This window comes from Dromaius novaehollandiae, chromosome Z (genome assembly GCF_036370855.1).
Source record: "Dromaius novaehollandiae isolate bDroNov1 chromosome Z, bDroNov1.hap1, whole genome shotgun sequence".
In the NCBI taxonomy this organism is placed as follows: Eukaryota; Metazoa; Chordata; class Aves; order Casuariiformes; family Dromaiidae; genus Dromaius; species Dromaius novaehollandiae.
In genome coordinates, this window is record NC_088132.1 from 14,083,193 (window position 1) to 14,108,109 (window position 24,917).

At 41.8% G+C, this 24,917-nt stretch overlaps 2 protein-coding genes and 1 long non-coding RNA gene across 12 annotated transcripts in view; 2 read left to right on the forward strand and 1 right to left on the reverse strand.

Moving 5' to 3' along the window:
- The window catches only part of RNF20 (ring finger protein 20), a 59,323-nt gene that overhangs the window by 16,086 nt on the left and 18,320 nt on the right, over positions 1-24,917 (reverse strand). For 2 of the 5 annotated variants that reach the window (XM_026102996.2, XM_064502402.1), the window contains exon 1: positions 73-183. The exons of 1 other annotated variant lie outside the window; for it this stretch is intronic. The gene's annotated coding sequence lies outside the window, so the exon portion shown is untranslated. Of the gene's footprint in view, positions 1-72; positions 184-253; positions 272-914; positions 1,012-24,917 lie in introns of those variants that run through there. 2 more of the 5 variants (XM_026102997.2, XM_026103001.2) reach the window with 2 other exon arrangements.
- LOC112984846 (uncharacterized) lies at positions 402-6,087 on the forward strand. 2 transcript variants are annotated; one of them, XR_010386257.1, is made up of 4 exons: positions 402-704; positions 1,419-1,456; positions 3,230-3,354; positions 5,005-6,087. It is a non-coding gene; the product is annotated as an uncharacterized LOC112984846 (long non-coding RNA). The 2 variants fall into 2 exon arrangements; XR_003259597.2 differs by lacking the exon at positions 3,230-3,354.
- Positions 10,997-23,279, forward strand: PGAP4 (post-GPI attachment to proteins GalNAc transferase 4). Of its 5 annotated transcripts, none has more exons than XM_064502403.1 (4): positions 10,997-11,373; positions 16,573-17,850; positions 19,100-19,182; positions 19,751-23,279. In XM_064502403.1, the coding sequence occupies exon 4, from the start codon at positions 19,864-19,866 to the stop codon at positions 21,046-21,048; it is 1,185 nt and encodes a 394-aa protein (XP_064358473.1). In that variant the 5' UTR covers positions 10,997-11,373; positions 16,573-17,850; positions 19,100-19,182; positions 19,751-19,863; the 3' UTR covers positions 21,049-23,279. The 5 variants fall into 5 exon arrangements, with proteins under 5 accessions (XP_064358473.1, XP_025958789.1, XP_025958792.1 ...); XM_026103004.2 differs by having other exon boundaries at positions 19,100-19,174; XM_026103007.2 differs by lacking the exon at positions 19,100-19,182.

Sequence of the window (24,917 nt, forward strand, 5' to 3'; positions counted from 1 at the left end):
CGCTGTCCCGAACGCGCCCCACGACGCCACCCGGGCCCCCGCCGTGACGGGCGCCCCCCGCCGCGCACTCACACTCGCCCTCACTCCCGGCCGCGGCCCCACCGGCCCATACGCGCTCTCCCCCCGCCGTCACCACCGCCTCCCCGCGGCGGGCCGGAAGTGACGGCCACCGCCGCCCGCCCAATCCCGACCCTCGCTACGCAGACGCCAGGCGGTGTCGCTCCTGCGCACAAGGCCGCCATCTCGCCCTCACCCATCATGGCGGCCTCCCCGCCTTTCGCTTGCCGTCGCCCGACATGGCTGCCGTTGCCATGGCGCCGCCGAGGCGTCTGAAGCCACCGCCCTTGCCCTCAGGCTCAATGGCTGCCGCCGCCGCCCGGCCGGAGCGCCGGCGCTTTCTGAGCCGAGCCGCCGTCCCTGAGCAGGGTGGCGGCGTCCGCCCGCCCCGGGGGTGCCCGGCGGGGCGGGAGGCAGGCAGCCCGAGCCGCGGCGGGACGCGCGGGCAGCGCCGGGGAGGACGCGTCGCTCCTTCCGGAGCGGGCTGCTGCCTGCCCGCGGCGGCGGGAGGAGGGCCGCGAAATGGCTGCCGGGAAGGGCGGCGGCGGCGGCGGGGCTGGGGCGGCGGAGTTGATGGCTCGGCTTCGGCTTTGCGCGTGCAGCAGCAGCGGGGAGCCGAGAGCAGCGCTGCGGGCGTAAAGTCTGAGGTAGTTAGGATTGAGATTATATATAAACTTTTACAATGCGGGCAATTTATAATATTTATATATGTAAACGCACGTAAAAATACACATCTACTCAGGCCTAGCTCCAACGAGGTGTTGTTTAAAATAGTATTTCCATGTCCACACATCTTGCTAGAATACAAAAAACAGAAGCAAATGTGATCAGCATGACAGGATTTCTGTTCTACTTACCGGTTTGAAATAGGTTTGCATTTCAAGGAACTGAACGCTTTCTGTGTAGTTCCAGAGATTCTCTTTTTGCCAACTCTAGAGTTGATTGCTTTGTTCTCTATTTGAAAACACCAAAGATAAAACAGTGCTCATATTACAAAATCACAATAAAATTGGCTGCTATACCCAGGAGTAAATAACCTACTAGGGAGAAGAGTTTAGGCTCAATGAGATTCTAGTTCCCAACGAAAAAGTTTCCTGTATGATTTTTTTTCTTTGCTGCAGCTGCAACAACTAGCTTGGTGAGCAAGTTAGTTTTTGTAGTTTTATGAGGAAGTATGAGAGCACTTGATATAGGATGATTTAACAGCTTGGTTGAATCGATGTTTGCACGGTAGCACAGTAGAAAATAATCTTCATGTAACAAAACTAAAATGGTGAATACTACCTCAAAGAATGTTTAAAAAGTTGCATTCAAGCCTCTGCTAAGTAAAAAATATTTGCTAATGCATTTTTCTCCCATAGCATTTCTCAGCTGAAGACCCCTTTGCTGAAAATAATAGGTAAGGGAACTCATTGATAGTTACTGCAAGCAATCCTTGAAAATCTTTGAAACCAATACAAGCTTTTCTGTTGAACTGAGTGAACTCAAAATCAAGTCTTCAAATCAAAATAGCTTTCAGTCTTTGTGTTTTCTCCACCTTTACTTTATGCTATTCCCCCCCGCCTTTTTTTGGTGGGGGGAGGTCCTGATCTTGTGTAGACTTGCGTAGCCTTACATCATCACTGCAAAAGTGTAACTCTATGGACAGCCACAAACTTTTATTTCATCTTCTATTTGTTTCTTCTATCTGTGCGCACCTTGGCATTTCCTTCACAGAGAAAATAAAACCCTTTTCCTGCAAAACAGCCTCCTATTTCAGCACATTCTCCTCAGTATTTGCGCTAGTTACCATGTTTTGGATAAGTATCCAAACTGATCTTTGAGCTCTTCTTTCACCCGGTGTATGGGTTTAAAAGGGAGGGAGGGTCCTTTTAGCCAGCCAGACTGTAATGCAAATAAAGAGATGGCTATACCTCAAAATACCTGTGTATTTTGCACACAGTCTACAAACTGAAGACAGAAGAATTGCCTCTTCTTTCTGTCCTTTATCACTCCTATCTTACATAACTCCTGAAAAGCATGTAATCTTTCTTTCTTGCTCCCCTTCTTTAGAAGGAATATGCAGTTCCCTGAGTGATGTTTATAGATTCTCTATCATGTCCTTGTGGATTGTTACAAATAGATGATAAGGCAGATGTCATTGAAATCCAAGCACTGATAAGGGGGCTAAAGAGAGAGAAAGAGAGGGAGTATTAATACTTGAGATACTTGCATGAAGAAAGTGGGAGGACTGAGCAATCAAATCTCCCTGAGTAGGAACTACAAGGTGCACAGGAGCAATCTGGAAGTATTTTCAGTCTGTTAGGAGTGTTATAAGTAGTGTTGCTCCTTGTTGAAACTGGCAGGTTTAGCCATTCAGTTGCAATAGCACTAGGAGAGAGTTGAGCACATACTTCATTCAAAACTACAGCTGCTCAGGAATTTGAATTATTGGGGCAGAGGATTTCTGGAAAAGCATCTGTACATGTTTGAATATGAACAGAGTGGAGACTGATTTGAAGAAACACATCAACCCAAACCTAGAGATAAACTGAATAAATAAATAAATAAATGTGTAAGGGTAAGGAACAGCCTGCAGAGGACACTTCTGAGCTCTTAGTAGTAGTATGCTACAGCTGGGATCACAAAAGCTCTCAGATTTGGCTCTCGGACTGGTTCTGCCCATGTAAACAAGACTTTATATCCTCTCGTAACCAGAATTGTGCTGAGATTACCTGAACTCTTGCCAAAAAAATCTAAATTCCAAATCAAAAGGACCTATGAGAGCCCAAATATTGGCTGTCCCTCAGATTGTAAGGGGAGTAGCATCCCCAGAAAGAAAACAAAGCTTTGGTATGGAAGTCCTAGAAATTGGCTTGAAATGCTTCCTCTTCAGTAAACCAAGGTGATGAGACTCGGTGATGTGAACTATTCACACACTATCCAGGTGTGTCCAGACAGGCAGCATGCAGCTATGTAGTTAAATTTGGAAGTCTGACACACCCAGGACAATATCTGAAAAGATCCTTCATGCAGCAGGACTGTGCTGCTCTTGGGAGAAATTGCCATATAAGAGACAGCATGATGTTGATAGCTGATCCTAATAAAAACCTGTTAGTGAAACTGACTCAAAGAACATGGCTAACAGAAGGCTTTGCCCTAGATGGCTGAGCGAAATTCTCTATTTTGCCAGAAAGGCTGTGTGCCCTGGAATCTGCTGAGCACGTGACAGAAGAAAGATGTATCCCAAAGACAGGAACAGAAACATGTCACCCAGTCAGCTCCTGATGCTGTCAGTGGAAGATGAACAAGGGGATTGTAAGTTGCATATACAAGGAAAGAGGTCAAAGAAGTAGAACTGAGGATTAAGGCCTCACAAGGAGCAGCTAGCTTGAGATAATAAGCTATAAAATGCAGTCCTTGGGCAACCACTGTGAAAGGCCAAAGCAGAATAGTGTCCAGAACTGCAGACTGACTGCCCTAAAAGAGCTAACCCGAGCCCACAATTAAATGGAGCTATGCCCTTGCTGTAAAATTTTCTGTGGAAAAAGTCTCTTGTGTGAGCACAGAAGTCAGCATTTCATTAGCTAGACTGTGAACTAAAAACAAACCAGTTACTTCATGATAACATACTGATTTATCTCGCATTACAAGGTTGCTTCGCCCTTAGCACAAGGTTCTCCTCTTACATATTTAGTACAGGGCAGGCAGATGGGCAGTTACTTCAGAATACCAAGTATGAAACACAACCCTTGTTTTCTGTGGTAGTTTACACATATGCCCAGAGCCTACTAGATGAGATCATGTGGTTGATATGAAAAGTAGGGGAAGTCTCCAGGAGAAAACAAAAAGGAAGATGCTCATTAGTGCAACTTACCTCCAAAAGAAAGTGCCAGATCCTGTCCTGTGTGTGTGCAAGTCTTAGGCTTCAAAGCAAATGTAGCTTTCTCCTTGGAAGCACAACCACAATAAATAAATATATAGCACAAAGGGCTTAAACTGAACTTCCTAACCCCCTTCATTTCCTGAATCATCTACTACTGGTTCCAAGATTATTATATCTTAATCTGAATTTGATCGTGGGCTTCTTGAAGCAAAAATAGAAATACTGGTGCCTTAAAAGACACCCTTTTCTTATTGGTTGATTTGTGTAACAAGAACTTTCATGTTATCAAAGTCTAACAGCCAATAAGAAAATTACCAGCTTACATTTTAAATATGACCTTTGAAGCACACAGCTTCAGTCCTTACTCAAAATCTGATTCTTAAAGATTTGCTGTAGTATCCTAAGCTGTTTTATCACTTTGCCTTTACCTTACTATGATGAAGGGTGGGCCGTGAAAGTAGGACAGTTTTTTTTCTCCTCTCACAAATGTTGCAAAGGGGCCGATGTTTTTGCTGTGGGTATGAAAAGGAATGAAAAAGCCATGTTACTGAACCAGGCTTGGGGCACATTTATGAGCGATACCCACGGAACTGTATTTACTAGTGTCAAGGGCACTGCATCTAATAATAGCCATCCAATGCAATATGTGTATCACATCATACAAAAAGATACCTCTTTGCAGCTTATTTCATCAGCATCCCTAATCTGTATGACAATTGCTGTTTATGTTATTTAAGACTGTATAATTTTCTTGGCAGAAAAGCAGACTGAAGAAAATGAACACGTGAAACTTCATAGCCAATGCACTTAGACTTATTAAATGTGTTCCTACTTTACAGTAAGAAATTTTATTACTTTTTAAAAGATTTTTTAATTATTGCTCATTTGAGCTCACCATAGTAGCATACAGCTCTAGGGCAAGAACACTTAGCACACAAACATAAGATGGGGCATATGAATTATGTTCTACTTTGGTTTGGGAATGAAATTTCATTTTCACCTGATTCGAACTGACTGGGATAGGAATGAAAAAGTGGATCTTACATTATGCATAGAAATTCATATTTGCTTTTGTCTTGCAGAGATGACTTCCGAAATTGTCCTTCTGCTGTAAAGAAACACTTGATGCTATAAGCCAAATGGAGAATACAAGTTTGACTGAAGTGAGCAGGAGATGATTATGTTATTGTATTTTATGAAATAACAAGGTCTGTGAAACATGCCATACTACTTATTTCTCCTGTTTGTTAACCTACAAAGATGGCCCTCTATGCTTTTCCCCAAAATAAGCTTTGAACATGATCTGTTCTTACAGTTTTAACAGTAGCTTTTGCACAACTCAGTGAGTCAAAAATAGGACTTTCCTTAATAATCCAAAGGTTGTTTGCTCACAACACTAACAATGGGAATGTATGAAGAACCAAACAGCCCCAAAGCTACAAAAGGGAAATGCTAGAAGCAGCTCAATTAAAAATCAAGACCATGCAAAAGAAAAAGAGCTCTCTCTCTCTCAGGAATCCCAAAACATCCTGGCAGGCAATCTGAAGAAAGAAGAATGAAAGACTCCAGTCAGTGAGTAGATCCAGACTGAGTAGAACCGACACAATTACTAGTTATGGCCTTGCTATCTAACTGCCTAATTCCAGTAATGATCATGAGGGATAAAAGTCTCACCAAATGGAGCAAGGGGTTGAGTGTTTTCTTCCTGTTTTTATCTGCTGGGGGCAGCACAGCAGATTCTGGAAACAGTGCTATGACTAGTTTCCTCAAAATAAGCCTAAGTTTACCATCCATACCTATGATGCACTTAAAGAGCTGTTTTTCAGAAATTGTTTTGTGTCTTGGTAAACTCTATATTGTTGCATTATGAGACGGGGCAAAGAAAGTAAGATTTATCTGAACTTCTGCTCATCACTTATCAGCAATGAAATTTACAAAAGTAATAAACTATAGAGAAATCACATCTTTATTCTAGCCAATGCAGCCCTAGTTGTTATCGTAGGATGTCCTTCTAGATCTGGATGGGACATTTGTGTCTCTAGATGAGAGACATTCATGTCCTTCTTAAGTTAGGCCAGTGACCATAGTTGGGGGACTTGTCTAACCTGAAACACTCAAGAAAATTAATCTGAGTTAATTAAAAAATATAAATCAAAAATGAACTATTTAGTCTCTGTGTTACATCTTGTACAGACAGTATCATTTAACATGAAAAAGCTTTAATTATTCTGCTTCTTTCACTTGCAAAGAACATTCAGCTAAATTGAATTAAAACCATTTAAAATTTTCAAATAATTTTGTCTCCTAGTAATTTCAAACAGTTTAAAAAGAGTCATAAGTTGGTAGAATTTTCCTGAGTCTTTGTGTAGTTAAAACCTTGCATTGCTGGTACCCAAACTCTCTGGCTATATAGGCTAAATATCTTTTCCTAGTAGCAGACCTTTAGTTCCAGGAACCTCACACCTAAAAATCTGCAGTGAAAGACAGCAAGAGAAATGACTAACTCTTTGCGCTTCTCACACAGGCACAGAATTTGTTAGTGAAATGTGCCCAGCAACCATACAAAATAAACCTTACTTCATTCTGTAAGGGAAAATTAAAAGCTCTCCAGCAGGCCCTGGTGGGAATTCCTCTCTGATCCTCAATTTGTCAATCTGATGTTTTGCCTCTGATTCTCTTTATTAGCATTTGCAAAAAGTACACCGTTCCAGAGTACTCTCCTGTCTTAAAACATAGAACAAGTATCTGAGAACCATCTTCCTTTAGCAGATAGTTTGGAGAGCCATTTGATTCCATTTCTAAATAAAAACCTTTGTCCCTGTCTTGGAAATACTCACTTCATGGACTGCAAGAGTTCAGAATGATGGAGCAAGGCAGCCAGTAAATCAGATCACTAGAGTATATACAACTAAACAGATAAGATACATCCATTTCTCTGAGTGCTACCACAGTTAACAGTCCTGAAATTCTGTCCTCATTTAACACATTGTTAGGTTATCTAACATTTGTAATTTTTTTTTGCTATAATCAGCCCACCTAATGATTTCATCAGAGAAGCAAAGGAAGCATGGAAAACCTTTGTGCGTGTGTGTGTGTGTGTGTGCACATGTGTGTGTGCATGCATCATGCAGTAGTCTCTAAAAACAACTGGACTACAATTAACAAATGTCTACAGCCAAGCTGGAAGACCTTTCAGGAACAGTATATCAGAGCGTATCTAAAATATGATTATATGAGTTATCAGAATAAGTCTGAAAAATCTGGAATGCAGTTGTACATAGAAGACTGCATAGAGGGAAGGCTTGGGAAGTATATGAGGAGTGTTTGGTCCTAAATGGATAATCCAGTGTACAGACCAGCATGAAGAAGAGATCAAAAGATTCCAGGCTTTCAGAGAACATTTGTATACCCTAGACTGCCATGCCAGCATGAATTCATCCCCTTTGGAGCTGTATTTTATCTCACCACTGTTGTTCTACAGTCAAACACAACAGTCCTGACGTATGAGCTCACTGTGCCTCTAGTAAACAACAAAGGACTTTGAACACTTTTTGTGCCCAGTGATCAATACTGAGTCTGAAAGAAAAACAGAGAAAGCCATTTCATGTAATTTGGTTTTCATCAATTTTGCACTTCATTTTTAAAATATCTATCAGATATGTCTGCTGCTTCTTAAAAGAATGGAAGTGGGAAATATTACTGATTTGCTCTGTATTTTTTTTCTTTAAACAATTAGCAAGAGAAGAAAAATATTAAAACAACTTTTGAAGATAGTACCAAAAACCTGCAGGTAGAAGATACCTATTTTGCAGCTGAAGGTGCAGAAATAACCAGATAATTATTATCATCTGGTAGCTGAAGATAAAGGAATAATACAGCCATTACACTAAGAGCTTTCCAAAGTATTTGCAGAGGAGGCACAGCCCTTAACTACTGACCGTGTAGTATACAAACCGGTAGTACATGTTGTGCTAAACATACTGTTCAGTCCTGCTACTAGAATGCAATCACTTTGGATGTTTTCCTAAGGATACAAGGTTTACAAAATATTTTTTCTGGCTTTTCACTACTTCCTCCCTGTCCCTCATAACTTCTGAATACATTTGTCAAATTTCATTTTAACTGGCTGAAAGAGAAGTCTCAAATTTAAGTTGCTACTATGTATTTCATGCAGAGTCTGTGTAGAGGACAAAGACCCACATCCCCATCTAATGGAATGAAAGGTTTCAACATACAGTCAACAGATATTAGTGTGTTTGATTTGTCAGATGAATAATCAGCACACGTAGCTCAAGATCAACTAGAGTATGCAATTCCCTTGCCCTCTGCTAAAAACATGTGAAGGAGCAGGAGATACTGTATAGGAGGAAGGCTAAGGAATGTGGACAGTGCTGGGGTGACAAGGAACATGGTACAGGAGCTAAGGATATTTTGATAGAGATGCACAGGGGAGAAACAACACAAATCCATAAGAAACTAGGCTTTTCTGTTCAACTGCCTCGAGACACTGAATTTCTCCTCTACTGCTTTCCAGGAATGCAAAACACAGGATACAAGTATCTAAATCACCCTGCTAACTCATCCTTCTTCTAACAGGCATTTTCTGTGCAAGGCAAGAGTTGTACCTGATCTCAGGCAAACCAAAAGGAAATATTAGCTCCATTCCCTTTCACAAATGCTTGGTTCTGTGAGAGCTATTACAGTGGCTAACTGGATGACTGGGGCGAAGACAGCTCTTGCAAAGGAGAATACTCAGATCTGCATGCCTGGGCTGAACTCCCTCTGCTTGGAGATTTTCACCACGTGCTTTTTTTTTTCCTGATTATAACTTTAAAGTGTTGTTCTGTTATTGTGCAGGCCGAATAGTTTCAGAAATAACTACTTCTTAGTGTTTTAGTTTGCAGTAAGGTAATACAGCTTTGTTGGCTGTCCGCACATGTTCCTTCATGCTCTTCAAACCCCTCCCTGCTGTGCTGGCATAATTGTTCCGTGTGGTGAACTGAAGAGGGGAAGTGATCCAGATAAGAAATAATCCATCGTAAAACAAGGTTTATTCTTCAGAGGATGAACAGTCAGGGATGGCTGGACTGTTGTTTAAACTATGCCTTTGCCCCAAAATCACTAGTGACTTTTCACCCTCGGTCTTTCAGGTCTAATAGGAGTTGTTTTAAAGGGGTAAGTGTTTAGCGGTGACCACTCAGTGTTCCTTGAAAAGTGGGCAAGTAAGAGATATAGTAGCAGAGAAGACTGTAAATAGGGGCTCCTCACAAAATTACAATTAGTGAAACATTTGCCCTGACCATTTGCCATTCTTGTTAATTTATTAATGCCAAATTGGTTTGCTGGCTGAAAATCTATCTGAAATGTAATACTACATAGAAAGTGACGTGTTTCTGGTGATGTCACTCGATAGCTCTCCCACACATGTATTGCCACACAAAGGGAGAAAAAAATCATCCTATTTTTTATTTCTCATGAATTCTGCAGCTCTAATCATAACAACATGCTAACAGACCTCCCAGGAATGCACAGTCTCTCACATCTGCTACTGTTATATTGTTTTGCCTCTGTTCCATCCCATGATCTGTCTTTTTTCTAGTACAGCAATATTTGGAGGCCTTGAAAACATCTGAGTGGGATGTGGAGGGATGAATCTGAGTGGGAGGAAACATTGTCAGTAAAAACTGGCAGAAAAAGGGGGGAGGTGGTCAGCAAAGGAGGATACTGGAGAACAAATCACCTAAGAAACTATGCTTTCTTCTGTTGTGTTTCCTTATTACTTTCATAGATTAACAAGGTAACATGCCTCTCGGCACCTCTGGTGGATCTTCCAGGGGAGAAGACCTTTTCCTGGGAGAGCAAGTCACTGTAGGAACCAAAGCCCAATGCTTGATTGTATTTTCATTTGGAGCATTACTGTTCCTCTTCTGTTACTTTCCCCTTCATCAACACTACCTCAACAATAAGAAACCCTAGCTAAGTGATAATTTCTATCAATTGTAAGAACTCAGGATCACAGGCACGTATAATTGAGTTCTTTTATCCACAATGTTTATTAGAGGGAACAATACAAATTAAGACATTACAATAAAAAAAAAATGCATCATGCTAGAAGCTTCTGATCACAGGACTGGGCTCTAGCAAAAATCTGGTTGTGTTTGACAGAACACTGAAATAGATGATGTAAGGGATTTTTCTCTTTTTTTTCCTTACTCTTTTATTTCAGATCTTTCATTGAAGAGAGGTTACAGCCTGCAAATAATTTAGCCTAAATAATATGCACTCACTTTTTCTGGACAGGCAGGCACAAAATCAAGGATTTCTATAGTGTGTGTCATCTTTCAGATAAACTGTAGCTAGAAATAATTTGTAGAATTAAGAATTATGGTAACAGACTTAAAAATATATATGGAGAAGAAAAACAGGTAAATAGAACAAAGAGAAAAATGGGGGGGGGGGGATGAATGGGTCAGAAGGGCTCATTTTGATACGATTTTTAGATACTCAACAGCCTGATACAAATTTGGTGTAGCTGATGAGCCTCCCCACTTACTTCGATGAATATACTGTCAGTGGAAGAGCTATTATTTCTATGTATCATAATTTATGTACAGGTAAAACAATCTCCTGATAATTCTGAAGCACGGATGGCCAACTTGAGCATGTGGGAGTGATCTTTCTATCTGCAAAGGCATCATGACTTTGACAGTTGGCAAAGGGCCAGCAAGGTGTATGGCCTGAGACAAGTAGTTCAGAACACAAATCACCTGGAGAGATCAGAAAGATCAGAGTGGTGACAGAACAAGCAAGACAGGGCAGTGTCACAAGGACGTGGTCTGAGAAATTAATAAATACAGCTGACACATGCCTGGGGTTCCTTTGAAATCCTAGCTAGGGTTTTGGTCAGGTTTAGGCAGCCGCAGAGGACCACAAAGCTCTCCAGCACTAACTGGGTTAACATTTCACTACTCCTAATGGAGAGCATTCAGGGACTCCAGCTGCACTGGGGATCTCCGCCTTGGAAACTCCTGTGTTTCAGACAGTTTGCTTTTTGTTTCTTACCTGTCTTTCGCACACCTTCTTCGTCTCTTGATTTCAGCTTTCTCACTCTTTGTCAGTTTGTCTGTCCCCTCTTTCTAAGCATCTTCCTGTTGGTATAGTCACATGTTCAGGCTTAGATGCCTTTAATCCCACCCCCACTGCCAGAGAGGGAGGAGAGAAATTTGCAGAAGAGAAGTGAGCAACAAGCAGAGTGGCAAGATAAAACAGAAAACAGAGCTGCATGGATCCCCTCTGATAGAAGCAGGGAGTCTGGATGGTGTATAGCCTGTGCTGCCGGAGAGCAGGGAAAAAGAAAAGAAGAGACATGCCGGATTTACAGAGAGCCAGGGGCTACTGCAGGCTCCAGGATGTCTCCTGACCCGCAAGGCGAGGCTGCTGAACAGAAAAGGGTAATTTTGTTCACGCTGCATTTTCCATCCCACGTTGCTGCCTTTTTTTCTTTATAGCTTGCGCTATCCTAACGGGTCCGATTCTCGGCTTTGCAGCAGGGACTCAGAAGATGGGATAGTGCTCACCTGGTGGGGCTTTGGGGACCCCCCCAGGCAAAGGCACTCCATGGGTGGAGCGGGAGATACTTCTGTTCTGCGAGCTGCTTCGAGCCTTTGGAGAGCTGGGTGAGGGGAGGCACGAAGTTAGTGACTGTATTAGCAATGGAGAAGGGCATGCTCGCTGGAAACCAGTTGTGATTAGCTCCAGTAATTGAAGCACTTGATGAAGGGACAAAGCAGAAAGCCCCGTGGGAACGAGGGAAATGTTTAGTGCTTGCTCTGAGGATGTGACTGTACATGGTGACAAGCAGAAGAGGGGGTGGCCAGAGACCGACTGGGTCTAGAGAAACAGTCCTTCCCTTGGGGGAAGAAAAAACAGTTTTAAGCAAACAATAAAAAACATAGACAGCTTCATCCCTGTGCTTGGTGTTGTCCCAATGAGCCCTTAAACTTCAGCCAAAATCTGCATAGCCAGAATTTCTGTGTTGGAAAATTTGTGCAAGGAGGTTCAGGACTGTGCACACTGAAATGCTATTTGTGCCTCTGCTGTCTTGCAAGGGGAGAAAGCAGAGCAGGAATCAGCTTTGCTTATCTAACGCCCCCTCCTCTTTGACCATCATCACTAAGGTAACTGCTATTAATCCCAGTGCTTTAAGGGTCACCTTGTGCTACCTGGCAGCTCTCCCAAAAGGAAAGAGGAGCACCTAAGAAAACTAAGGGCTGAAGTCGGTGACATTGAAAATCATAGCCTGTGGAGGAAATTTGCAGCTGAGCTGATATGCAAATGCAAAACATGAAATATGCCAATAGTGACCTACAGGTTCATAGGCTTGCTTTTTCTCAAATCATAAAAAAAGATTTTATGTACAATCAATGGGCTGTCATAAAGACACGCCAGTTCAGCAAGCATTCTCTAGCACAAGAAACCATGGAAAAATACCTTGCACATGTGAAATCTGCTGCTTTCTTGTCTGGCCAACAAGGGCTATGTAGCAGTATGAATTATATAACCTATTATTTTTCAGCTACTGTATTTATCTCATGTTCTTCCCTTGGGGCTCAAACAAATCACCAAAACACCTCAGAATCAGGACATTCCATTTACCATGCCTTTCTACCCAGGATAAGTTGTCTATTTCAGCATGGGGGTAGAAGGGGGAAGACTGAATCCTTCAAAGTCAAGTGAGTACAGAGAAAAGGGTTGTAGTAGTTTAATGTTTGCAGACAGTGTGCTTCTAAAAGGAAAAATGCTGCTTATCAGTATGACTAAACATTTTTGCCTTTGCATACTGGCTAGACTTAGAATATTCTGGTTGACACTTGCTAAAGTTTCATATTTTATTATTAAAGTGACCTATTCCAACTGAAAATTTGCAGCTTTATCAGCAAATGCCTTTGCTCACAAAAATAATCTTACATTTCCATATTACTTTTTTTTACATTTTGCAGTCATAAATGAACAACAATAAAGCTGCAACATTTTCTGAGTTGAGCAGCAATCACCACATCTGTTTCATTTTCTTTCCCTCTCCCCCATTTCATACATCCACACCCCTAGCCCTACCCAAATTCCAACTGCTCAGACAACTAATCTAATCTACATGCTTCTCTTTCAGAGACTGTGAAATGACTGGTTTCTTAGCAAGCCCCACAGGCACATCTGCATATGGAAATTGACTAGAAAAGCTATGGTAGAAGGAGCTATTCTGGAATAGCTGTAATGGAATATCTCATTCATGGCTGTTCCAGAATAGCTCCTTCTGGACAGGCTTTTCCAGGGTTAAGATTTCTTTTTCTTGATCTGTTCATATTATTTTAATTTGCAAATAATTGCTGTTACTTCAGAATACCACATTCAGTTGCTTTTTCAGTAACTATTCTAGGTAATTTACCTGTATGGATTACCAGTATGACTAAACTACAAAATGCTAGTTGTTGGTGACAAACAAAACCACTCTGATTTGTTGCATGTCTGGGAAAAACAGATTTGCTCCTACTTTTTATATTCTTAAGCTGAAAATCCATTGAGGCGGAAATAGTCTCTTGTTACATTTATGTACAGGATCTTGCATAAGGCCTTGGCCTTATTTTAGCAAAAGACTATGACACAAAGAGTTAAAACACAAACTATCTGTAGCACCTCTAATGAGTCAGAGCACATTTAGCTCTGAGATACCAAGAGCAGACAGCAAAAGGTACTAGCTGGTGCCAGCTGCTTTGTCCTTTTCAGATTTTGGAGGTCTCCAAGCAGATCTCTGTGCAAATGTGCAGCAGTTTTTATATATCATTATCCAACTCTATAACAGCATGTCATTTTTGTTTCCTCTAGCACAGAATGAAATGTAAATTTAGACAGATGCAGATTGCATAATTTATTTTAAAGCTTTGGTGCCATCTTCCAAAAGACAACTCCTCCCAGAACTCCTTGCCCTAAGGCTCTGTGTGAACCTATTATTTTGCAGGACTCTTCTCCAGAGTTCTTCCACTCCCCTTTGATCTTAGTACTGACTGACATCACTGCTTGACAGCAATAGGGAAAAACACTGCTTTCCCATGATGTCTGTGCATAACAGGGAGGCAGCTAGATGTCAGCAATGAGCTTCATTCACCTGGATATGTCGGCAGAAAGTTAATCTACTTGAGAAGCAAGAGAGAAGTTGAGGAAATAACTGTAATTAATTTATATTTCTGTTCATAGTCTGCTTCACTGGTGGCATAGCTCTTATTCTCTTAATTCAGGGCAAATGGAGAAACTATCTTCCAGTTGCCACATCAGTGTACTTCACCTCTTAGTTCAGTAGCTTCCAAACTGTGGTCCCTGGCTTCCTAGGGATTTATGAACAATTTGTAAGTGGGTCGTTGCAGTCAAATCAGAAAAGTGAGCCAGCCTATCAGTACGTTTATTTTCAAAAGGCAAATCCGCAGTTTCTGGGGTTTGGTAATTGGACAGGGTTAAAAAACACTGCCTGTATATCAGAGTATTACCATTTTTCTGATAGTGCTTAAATTACAGCTCCTTGGACAGGAAAAGGAATATATCTTCCTTGACAGGCTCTGTGGAATGGTGAATCAAAATAGGCTGCATATGCCACTGATTTCTATCTCTCACAGCCATGTAACTCCTGTAAACGATCTACTCCAAGCCCTCTCCACCTTCCTCACATCTCAAGTTATCGCTAACCTATTAGACTATAGCCTTTAGTTCAAAAAAAGACCAAAAGCAACAACAAATAAAGTTCTTGGGGAGATCTGAGCGATTGAGCACATGTCAGCAATGCTGGTCTTTGCCATAGCAGGGAGCATTTCAATTAAAGTTTAAATGAAACAGTTTGCTGATTTGACATTCACTGTGTGACAGGAAACAAAGGCAAAACAGGGCCTTTAATAACTTCCATAGAAAATGGCTGCTTTACTGTAAATTTGACTATGGTCATCACTGGCCATTACCCATCCTGGCCAATTGCTGGCACTGGCATTATCTGGGGTTTTTCTCCACAACATGACAACTGCTTTGAGCACTGCTTGAAGTTGGTATAGGAGATATATTTGGTGCCTCTTATTAAAACACACTCTAAAAACAACTGCTGAGCTGTTATCATTTAATATTCTGCTGAATGCTTTTAGGAGCAGAGCTCTTGCCAGGATGGTATATGTTTCCCAGAGAGCCCAACTCCCAGTCTGACATCTAAATGTAATGGTCAGATCTGTGCATGCTTGGCTTCTGCTGGACAATGCTGTTTTCAATGAGAGGCTGTTCATTGCAGAAACACTATCTGACACCTGACCTACTCAAAGCTGTCAGAAAACAGGACAGGAATTGCCATATGCCAAATGAGAAAAGCTGGCCATCTGGTCCAGTAATATGGATCAGCTCATGGTAGGGACCTCACTTTTCAGAAGATGAGGGCATCCGTACAGAACAGTGAACTGACAGCATGCATATATGAAACAGGAAGACTTTGTCAAGCAGCTCTGTCAGCAGTTTCCTCTGATTCAAGGAGGACTGTTTGCTTTTAAACGTCTTTTGTATTTCAGTGGAATTTAATCGGTACACTAACAATATCACCCTCAAGACAAAGGTCTTGTTTCTGCCCGAGGAAGTTAATCATTAGAGGAACTTGGCCCTGGGGTTGCAGCCTGTCTGTATAGTGCTAGGTTGGGGGCTAGCAGTGTTTCACACATGGGTTTCCACTTGGGATGCCATTGCAGGGTCAACACACAAGTCAAAACTATCAGTCAGTGTGAACATCATTACTACTGTCATTAGGGCTGAGCTACAAACTCTAACAATTGGCCTATCTATGGCACTTTATGAGAGCCTACCTCTTGTTGCCACAGTGATGACTCCATAGGATCTGACCACATGATTTCAAACAGCTGTTTTTTTGTGTTAGGAAAGGGAAGGCTTATCCCATTAACACTGGAGAAGTTTAGTTAGTCAAAGAGGATTCACGTAATATTGTAATCATAAAAGAATAATTATTGCCTTGTCCTACAGAGGAGGCAGTGGAAGAGGGACAGGACCTCTCCCCAACATGTAGTATCTGTCCAGGAGCCTCCTTGCATTTCACAGCTTTGAAACACGTAGGAGGCTTTGTTCCAGGAACACCTGCCCTCAGGAATCTCTCTGTGGAGAGGAGTTTTGAGCAGACAGAAAATCAGCTTCCCCTTTAAAGCACTAGCATAGGAGAGAGTGTTTTGCATCCTAAAGAAGAAGTTACACTTTTTTTCTACCCTTCCTCAGTGTATACTCAGAGGTCACTGTTTCCTAAACAGCACAATTCAGCCCAGTAATTAGGAAGCTAATGCAGATCAGTTGTAGATTTGGATGCAGACCCACTATTCCTAAAAGGATGCCAAATCACATGATGACGGTCTAAATAAGGAAACAAGCTGAATACATAACTTTATGTAACTACAACTTCCAAAAAAGTTTAAGCAATTGCTCACACAGTTCTGCACAGAACATGTATAAAATGGCCTCTATGCAAGTATATACACGGTTGCAAAGTAGTTACTATTTATGATTTATGCATTTTTTTAACCCATTATAAAATCCAATTTTGATTCTTGTCTTTTTTCTTCAAACTTATTTTTCAGTTACAAATGTTCCTTAAGTATTCAAAGGGGAACAAACAGAAGCTCTAAAAAGGGAGAAAAAATGACAGTACTGACAGCTGCTGAAACCATGAGTAAAATCAACCCCTCTGATGAGCAGAAAACAGTCTGAACTCTGGATTCAAGTTCTGCATATGGGATAAAGCTTCATCTCTGTGAACAGCAAAAAAGTTTGATCTACATTTGGAACTCTCAAGTTCCTAGAATTACAGCCAAAAAGTTGGGAGGAAATTAGTTTCTCTACTTCTCTTCTATATCCTGGAGCTTTTTTGGCATAAGCTAGAGTATTTATTGCACTTTCATATGCTTCTGACAGTTATTAGCCTCTGTGGTTATTCTGCTACCAAAGGACAACAGCCTTTTCCTCTGTGGGGAAACTGATAAAGAACATGGCAACCAATGTGGCTGCTTTCAGCCTGGCAAAAGCACCAGTCTGATGGTTGCTTTGCTTAAGCTGTTCTGAGCTGCAAAATCAGAGCAAGACCTATTGGATTTTGAATTTTGTTACTGATGGGCCAAAGCCAAATTAAGTCAGGAATGCTGGCAAATATGACACTGCGACATGCATGGCTGGCTTCCAGCATGCACACCTCTTCGGAGTTAGCTACTTCCTTGCTACCTCCTGAGAGGGTTGCACGTAGCTGCTCACCCTCGTGCCAAGAATTAGGACGACAGTAGGGGGAGACCCAACACAGCTTTCCAAGCAGGCAGAACCAGAGGAGAATTGACTCTGAGGCATCAGATGCAAAGGGAGTCCACATGCAGGGATCTGGATAGCACGTTTTCACTGTGCTGTTCTGGCTGTCCCATGTATAAGAAGGACTGCAGAAGAGCAAGACCTTAGGCAAGTCTCACTGGGATTCATCAAGTGAGGCTGTAGCCCAAACTCTCAGCTAGCAGCCAGTCTGATGTTCCCGGTGCTATATAGAAGATACAACATCTGTTTCTCCCTTCTCCATTTTCAGTATGAGACAGTACAAGGGCTCTCTTGCTTAGACAGGTATTTCTAATGGTTGCATGTATATCCTGAAAGATACAGAACTCACTGCAGGCCCATACTTCATCTACCTCAGATCTCCAGCACAGCTGGCAAGTAGAAAGTAATTATTACCCGAAAAATAAACTATCTTCTAGGTCTTCTTCATCTCCTTAAATTTTCCCACTGTGGTTCTCATTTTCAAGTCCGGAGCCTGATTCTTCAAACTGTCAACATGCCAACAGTGTAGCTCACATCAAAGGGAGGCTCAGAGGCATCCCAGTGTGAGTATGGATTTGCAGAATATTATTTCCTATTTGTGTGTTCCTTTAGTACTTGTGCTTCATTAGCACAGCATGAGAAAAGGGAAAGCCCAGGATTTTGAATAAGTGCACTTACATGCAAGGGCTTCCTCTTTGATAGATTTCAGGTTTTCATATCCTGAGTCATGATAGCTTGGGTCTGGTTGCTAAAAAGGAAGCTGATGCAATACAATACAGTGTCAGTGAAACAGAATCTTATTATCAGCAATGAAAGAGCTATTTGCAAAGACACTGCAGATTCTTGTGCATCAACGTGCAAATTTCAAGTTACTACTATATAACTACACAACAGATCTTGTGGGTCTTGTGTTTTCATGAATCATGGGATAGCACAACACTGATGTTACAGTCTATCCAAGGAGCATTTGAGATGTCACAACATGAAAGGACCTGGTCTCTAACAAAGATTTGGAGTAACTCTCCTGTGTTTTTCATTAATTCTAGTAAAAGGCTTTTCATGCAAGATTGTCAGACTGCCATGTGGTAATAGGAGGCAGTTTCCCTAATAGTAAACCTAGCAACTCTGTGACTACAATAATGAAGGCAATTTTGAAGAGGTCCCAGATTTAGACCCAGCTCAATGTCCTCTGAATCATTTATTCTATGTGGCACTTTCATCTGAGACAGAAGGGAAATGCCACCAGCCTGATTTCCTTCCAGCCATATATCATTGTTCAGAATGCTTTGGAGAGAACTGTAGAAAAGGAAAAGGGGCAACATTTTGGTCAGAGAACACTATTTGATGTCTAGAACTTGGTGAGGGCAGAAGGTTAAAAACAGAAGAAATTGTCCACTGAAAGGGGTACAGAGAGTCAATAAGCTGGGGGACACTGGAGAACTAAGATCATGAGGAGAAGGGATGGAAACTATAAAGGACAGTCGGACAGCAGATTAAAAGGAAAATTAATGGCACTAGAGAGGTCACATGAACAGCCTAATTGTCCTAATTTTGTGAAAAGCTACTAGCCAGGCTAGATAGCCAGGCTGTTAGGTGTGAGTTATTGTCAGCCCAGAAAAATAGGACAGAAAAGCCAAATTTGGCAAATCCTAATTTTGGGGAAGGTGGATGCTTAGTTAAAGTGTGTGTATATATAATAAATGAGCAATATTAGTATTTCAGTTTCAAATTAAAGGCATAAACTTTATAATTACAAATATGAGTAAATGGCTTAATAACAACTTGTTCATCTCTTTACTGTGTATTCCACAGGGTTTAGAGAGGAGGAGATATCTGAGAGAGACATGCACCGCATCGAGAATACGTGTGCCCTTTGTGAAGTGTGAAGTAAAGTGGTACCTTTGTTAACTTGCTTCATGCTCTGGGAAGCAAAGTATAAACATATGTATGCTTTTGGAAATGAGTGAGTGACAGAAGGGAAACCTGTCACTCCACAAAGGCAAAAATTTGTCTTCCAAGTGTATGCTAGCTAAGACAGGGGGAGCTAGCTTTGGTTCCTGGCTGTGACCCAAGTCTTACTGTATGACTGTGACCGAACAGTAATGTCGAAGTTCTCTTCCTTTAACAGAAAAGAATTGCTTTATCCACACCTCCTGCACCCATGTTGTCTGTTTATTACAAGTTGTGAGCACAGTAACAAACACAGGAAGGTCCTGTCTCAGCTAGGTCAGATCAGAGCTCCTATGTGCTGAAAAAGCCTTGTGGGCACTTTGCAGGAAATACTTACTCCAGTAAACAATGTCTCATGACAATTTTGTGATGCCCAGAGAGCAAGGGGATCATCAGGGACCTTTTTCTTTGGCTTATTCAGTGACTAGCCCTCAGCTTTCCATGATCTCAAATCATGGTCTTCCCACTCTGCCCGTTCCTATTCCATTAACCATCTTTTCTCTTCCTCTCTAGGCTTGATCAAGCTGTGCAGGCTTGGCACCTGCTGCCCCAGTGATATCTTGCCATCCAGAAGTGAAGAAATGAGGGCATGAATAGAACAAGAGTGCCTTCCTTCACCAGTAGCCATGTTACACCAAGGCTGGCAGCTCTATGGGAGGTGGTGCCGTTGGTCCAGCCCTTTCATCCATCTCCTCACACTGACTGTGGTGACATTCGGTGTGCTGGCTCCTTTGATTTGCCACCGGCTCCTCCACTCCTATTTCTACCTGCGGCACTGGCACCTGAACCCCATGAGCCAGGAGTTCCTGGAACAGAACCGACAGGAGGGCCAGGCTGCCCTCCGTTACTTTGAGGAGCTGCAGACACTAAACACTTCTGAGGCGTCTGGCAGTGAGGCCTTCCGGCCCTTGCTGCTGGTCACCATTATTACTGTGCAGAGGCGGAGCGACTTCCACTATGTCCTGCAAGTAGCCTCCCGCTTCCACCACCTCCTCCAGCAATGTGGCGCACACTGCCGAAGCCACCGCATCCTCCTCTGTAATGTGGAGCCAGACTCCAATAGCCACCAGGATGTCAGGCTACTTAGCAGTTTCTTTCCTATGGTCAGTCGCAACAAAAACGAGGACCCTGATCCCAGAATGAACCAGTTTGAGAAGGAGAAGCAGGACTATGTCTTCTGCCTTGAGCAGTCACTGTTGGTCTACAATCCAGAATACATCCTGATAGTGGAAGACGATGCTGTGCCAGAAGAGGAGATATTCCCTGTCTTGCAGCACCTCTTGCTGGCCCGGTTTTCCAAGCCATACCTCAGAGATGCGCTCTACTTCAAGCTTTATCACCCCGAGAGGCTTCAACGCTATTTCAACCCTGAGCCCATGAGAATTCTGGAGTGGCTAGGTTTGGGAATGTTTCTAGGGCCAGTGCTGAACTTTGTCTACTCCTGGGCAACCGGTCGCCCAAGCCTTAGTTGGCCCCCTGTCTTGTTCTTTGCTTTGTACAGTATGGCTTTGTCAGAGCTGGTGGGACGCCATTACATGCTGGAGCTGCGTCGACTGGCTCCCACGCTCTATAATATTGTGCCCGTTACTGAATGCTGCACGCCTGCCATGCTGTTCTCTGCTCCTTCTGCCCGCCGTGCCTTAAGTTACCTGAAGGGGCTGCACTGCCGCCAGGGTTTTGCTAAGGATATTGCCCTCTACTCGCTGCTACGAACTAAGGGGGAGAATGCCTATGTGGTGGAACCCAATCTGGTTCGGCATGTAGGCTTGTATTCCAGCCTTCGGTTAAATGACAACCCCAAACTGTTGTGATCTGTCCATGCCCTTCTAGATACAAAGCCAGGAGAACTTTGCCACTGGCCAGAGAGACAATGTACAAATTCAGATGCTGTGACACTCACACAGAATGTGCTCTATGCCTTCAAGTGAAATTCTCTTAAAAAAAAAAAAGCTTGTTAAAAAACGAACTTGTGTACATTCAGGCCCTATGTAATAAATACCTTGAACTAATCACCACACACCCTGTGGCAGGGAAGTGGAGGCTTTCAGCTGAAGGTTTGGATTATCTACTCTCCTTAGTCATCCTAAGAGAAAAGCTCCTACAAAGACATTAAGAGATCCACTGCCTACTTTCCTTAACAGTAGTTACAGAAATCCCCACCTTAGGGCAACAGAAATGCTGGACAAACTGAATGCTTCACATTTAAGCCAGTGAGGAGGACAAGCCCTTATTCCTTGACATCCTTGACATGGTCGGATCTCTGACCTCTGTCTATTTCAGAGGTATATTTTTGAGCAGACCTTTCAAAAGCAGCATGTGTGTAAAGAGAACTCTCCCTCAGATTTCATGTAGATTCTCCAGATTTTACTGATCTTCTATTTGTTACTGCCTACCCCTACAGATCCTAGCTGTAGCTCCACCTTTCTCACTCTTCTTTCTTGGAACAGAGGCTTTTAAAAAATGAAGCCTCTGCTGCTTCAATAAAGGTCACTGAAGAGAGGAATGTTAAAACACATTACATCAACAGCCTTTAATGTTACATAGCCAGGCCACAAATGCATGTTTTCATTGATACATTTCTAGATATCCTAAACAACATAGGGTGACTACTATGGTGGTATCACCATTACTCTTAGTGGATCCAGATCCTTAAAACAGGCCTTATCAGTTGCTAATTTGACTCTAATTTCCTATCAGCACAGAAGCAAAGGAAAGATTTCATCATGGTGCTGCCATCGTGCAGGATCCTTCTTTCATTCTGGAGCTGTCATTCACAGCTCTGGCTAATGGTTCATTTGCTGTTCCTAGCAGCAAACACAATGGGCACAAGAAACAAAGCCAGCTGTTCATAAAAACAAGCAACAATAACACAACCTATGAGGGACCACTCCTATATGGACCCCTTAACTGAGTGTGTTCTGGTTGTTAGGCATTTGGGATAGGTACTTTGCAGCACAGCTGTATGCACAGCTAAATACAAAAACACCTGGAGAGTATGGAGATATAGGTATCTCTTACAGAATCAAAATTGCCACCAAAATGTTTACATCTAATGAAAAGCCCACCTTGACTTTAGCCAGCTTTGAATCAAATTCACTTATAGATGGAGATTGGTTGAACTATATTTGAAACCATTTCTCTAGCTTCAGAATGAACCAAGTAAAATATTTTCATTGAGTTTTGGTTGGGGATTTCTTTGTTTCTCCGTTTTTCATGAGGAAAGAGCTCTATTTTCTATCATGAATTCTCTCACAGGTGATTTAAGCCTTAAACTAATAACAAGTCCAGTCAGAGATGGGAAAGGCATAGAACTCCTGAGGGATGAAACCAAAGAAAGTATTTGCAAACCTCTAGCTGTCTGCCCATGATGGGTATCCAGCCTGTACAAATATGCAATACGCTTGCATAATGCAAGTTAGCCAATTAGAAATGGGCTCAGAGCATGGAGTAGTGCATGCTCAGGCAAGTGAACTTCACCCTCTCACTAGCTCAGCTAGGGTACTTTGGTAGCATCTTTGGAAATTAGATGTGAGAAGACTGACTTGCTTGCAGATTTTATATTCTTCAAAGGGCATAACACAGGAAATACACCATTTATTCTTAGCTGCTGAAAACCTCAAAGATACCAGAATGGTACCAGAATGGTAACACAGAAACACCAGCAGCAGGAGGGCAAACCTACTCTCAGTCTGTACTATAACATGGTAAGATGGCAGGATGTGGGTGTCATTGTATACTTATTCCACTAAGTGCCTGTGCATGTGAGGAAATACAACTTGTTTGTTTATCCTTTAATTGCTGACTGTTTCAGTGTGGTGTGTTTTCACTTCTTCACTTTTTTTTTATTTTTGTACTGTATAAATCCAGAACAACAACCTGTTGTTTTCATGAGAGTCTATTCATTCTCATTTTTGCAAAGAAAATCTCACAGAAATGTGCAATAAACTACTCACTTTATAAGAAAGAAATAAAAAAGAAACCTTAGGAAAAAAGCAACCAAATCACAATATGCAGTTAATAAATGTTTTGACGTGGGAAATGATTTATCAGTGTCTCCATGTTATTTTTCTTTTTGCACAGTAGTACCTAATTTGTTATTGCAGAGGTCAAACAGAGATTCCTCAATAATTTCACTAAGCATGGATCAGGTTTTATACCTGAAAATTATGAACATGAACTTCAGGCATCCATCCTGAACTGGAAGACAATTTTCAGGGCGTAAGAGCCAAGAAAGGGTAGTTGGGAGAATCATTTCCAAACAATACCTGGAGAGGCAAAAATTTAACGTGCTAGTGAAAGCTTCTGATAAACCCATCAAAAAAGAATTATTTTGTGCATGCAACAGTTGTCCTGCCTGCTAGCATCAGGCAGGTTAATAAATTTTTTAGGTCCTTCTGGAATTATTACCCTAAGTGCCCAATTCATCTCTACAACAGAGCTGGCCCTTCCTACTGAAGCTGCTGGTAACTACTGAGTTTTCAAGTACTTACTTATTCAATGCCTAACATTGTGACATCTCAGGCAAGCATTCAGCATCAGGAGTAACATTCATAGTACATGATTCTTTCCTTCTTCTGCATCTGGACTTTGAAAAGCATGTTTATTTCTGCTTCTGTCTTCTGTGCTATGTGTTTTATTAGAAATTACAAGTCAGAGAAGTGTACTTTGTCCATTGAACCAAAAAAGGGAGCATAGTATTTTGTTCCACAGTTTAGGCTAAAAATGTAGGTTCAGACAAACAAGTCTTACCTGTCTGTTGTGTCAGGGAGGCAGAGCTGAGCTGCCATTATCTCAGGCTACAGAAGATCAAGGGCTAGCATTAACTCTTTCAAACATGGTCTTAAGAGATTGTTTTATCTGTATTAAAACAAATCTGACTGACAATTTTTTTAAAGAAACAACATGTATTTTCTCAGGTGTTGGTTCATTCCCAAGGACTTCAAGACTATTTCTCAATATAACAACTACAGCTTGCACAAAAGAATTCTTTTCCATGGCTCAGGCAGCAGGACTCAGGGCATTACTGTCCAATTTGGGGGAAGTACTCATATTAAACAAAAACTGCCTTTGTTTCCAAGCTATGTCCAACATAATTTTGATTCCTGGCAGAACACAAAGCATAAATTGGTAATTCGCTATCTGATTAGAATCCCAAGAGGATTTTAAAACTACAGCAGGTATGAGTGTCTTAGTGAGAAGGCACTGCATCTGAAGAGAGAAGGAAAAAGACTTCCTCTCAGTTGTGAGAAGTTGTCAATGGCTGAACTGGTTATTTCAGCAGCAATATGACAGGACTGAGCACGGTTCTGTTTAAAGTCTAGAATTTCTTTCTAAAAAAATTTACAAGCACACTCCCTACAAAACAAAAAAGCTTTCTATTAGAACACTACTGTTGCTTCATCCCATGTGCCACTGTCAGTTTTCCTCACTGGCAGATCCATCACTTTCATTGTTGCATTTGAGTGAAGAAAAATATCTCTGTGTTTGATGGCTTCATGCATCTGCATGGACAATATCATCATTCTTAGAATCCTAGAATAACTCAGATTAAAAAGGACCTCTGGAGGTCTCTTATCCAAACATCCACACAGAGCAGGTCTAGTTAGATTAGGTTGCTCAGGGCCATCTCCATCAAGTACTGAAGTATTTTAATGGGGGCCTGAGATAAATTCAAGCTCTA

What these genes read in the sequence shown, in the direction of transcription:
- PGAP4 (XM_064502403.1), top strand. Translation starts at nt 19,864, where the DNA reads ATGTTACACCAAGGCTGGCAGCTCTATGGGAGGTGGTGCCGTTGGTCC.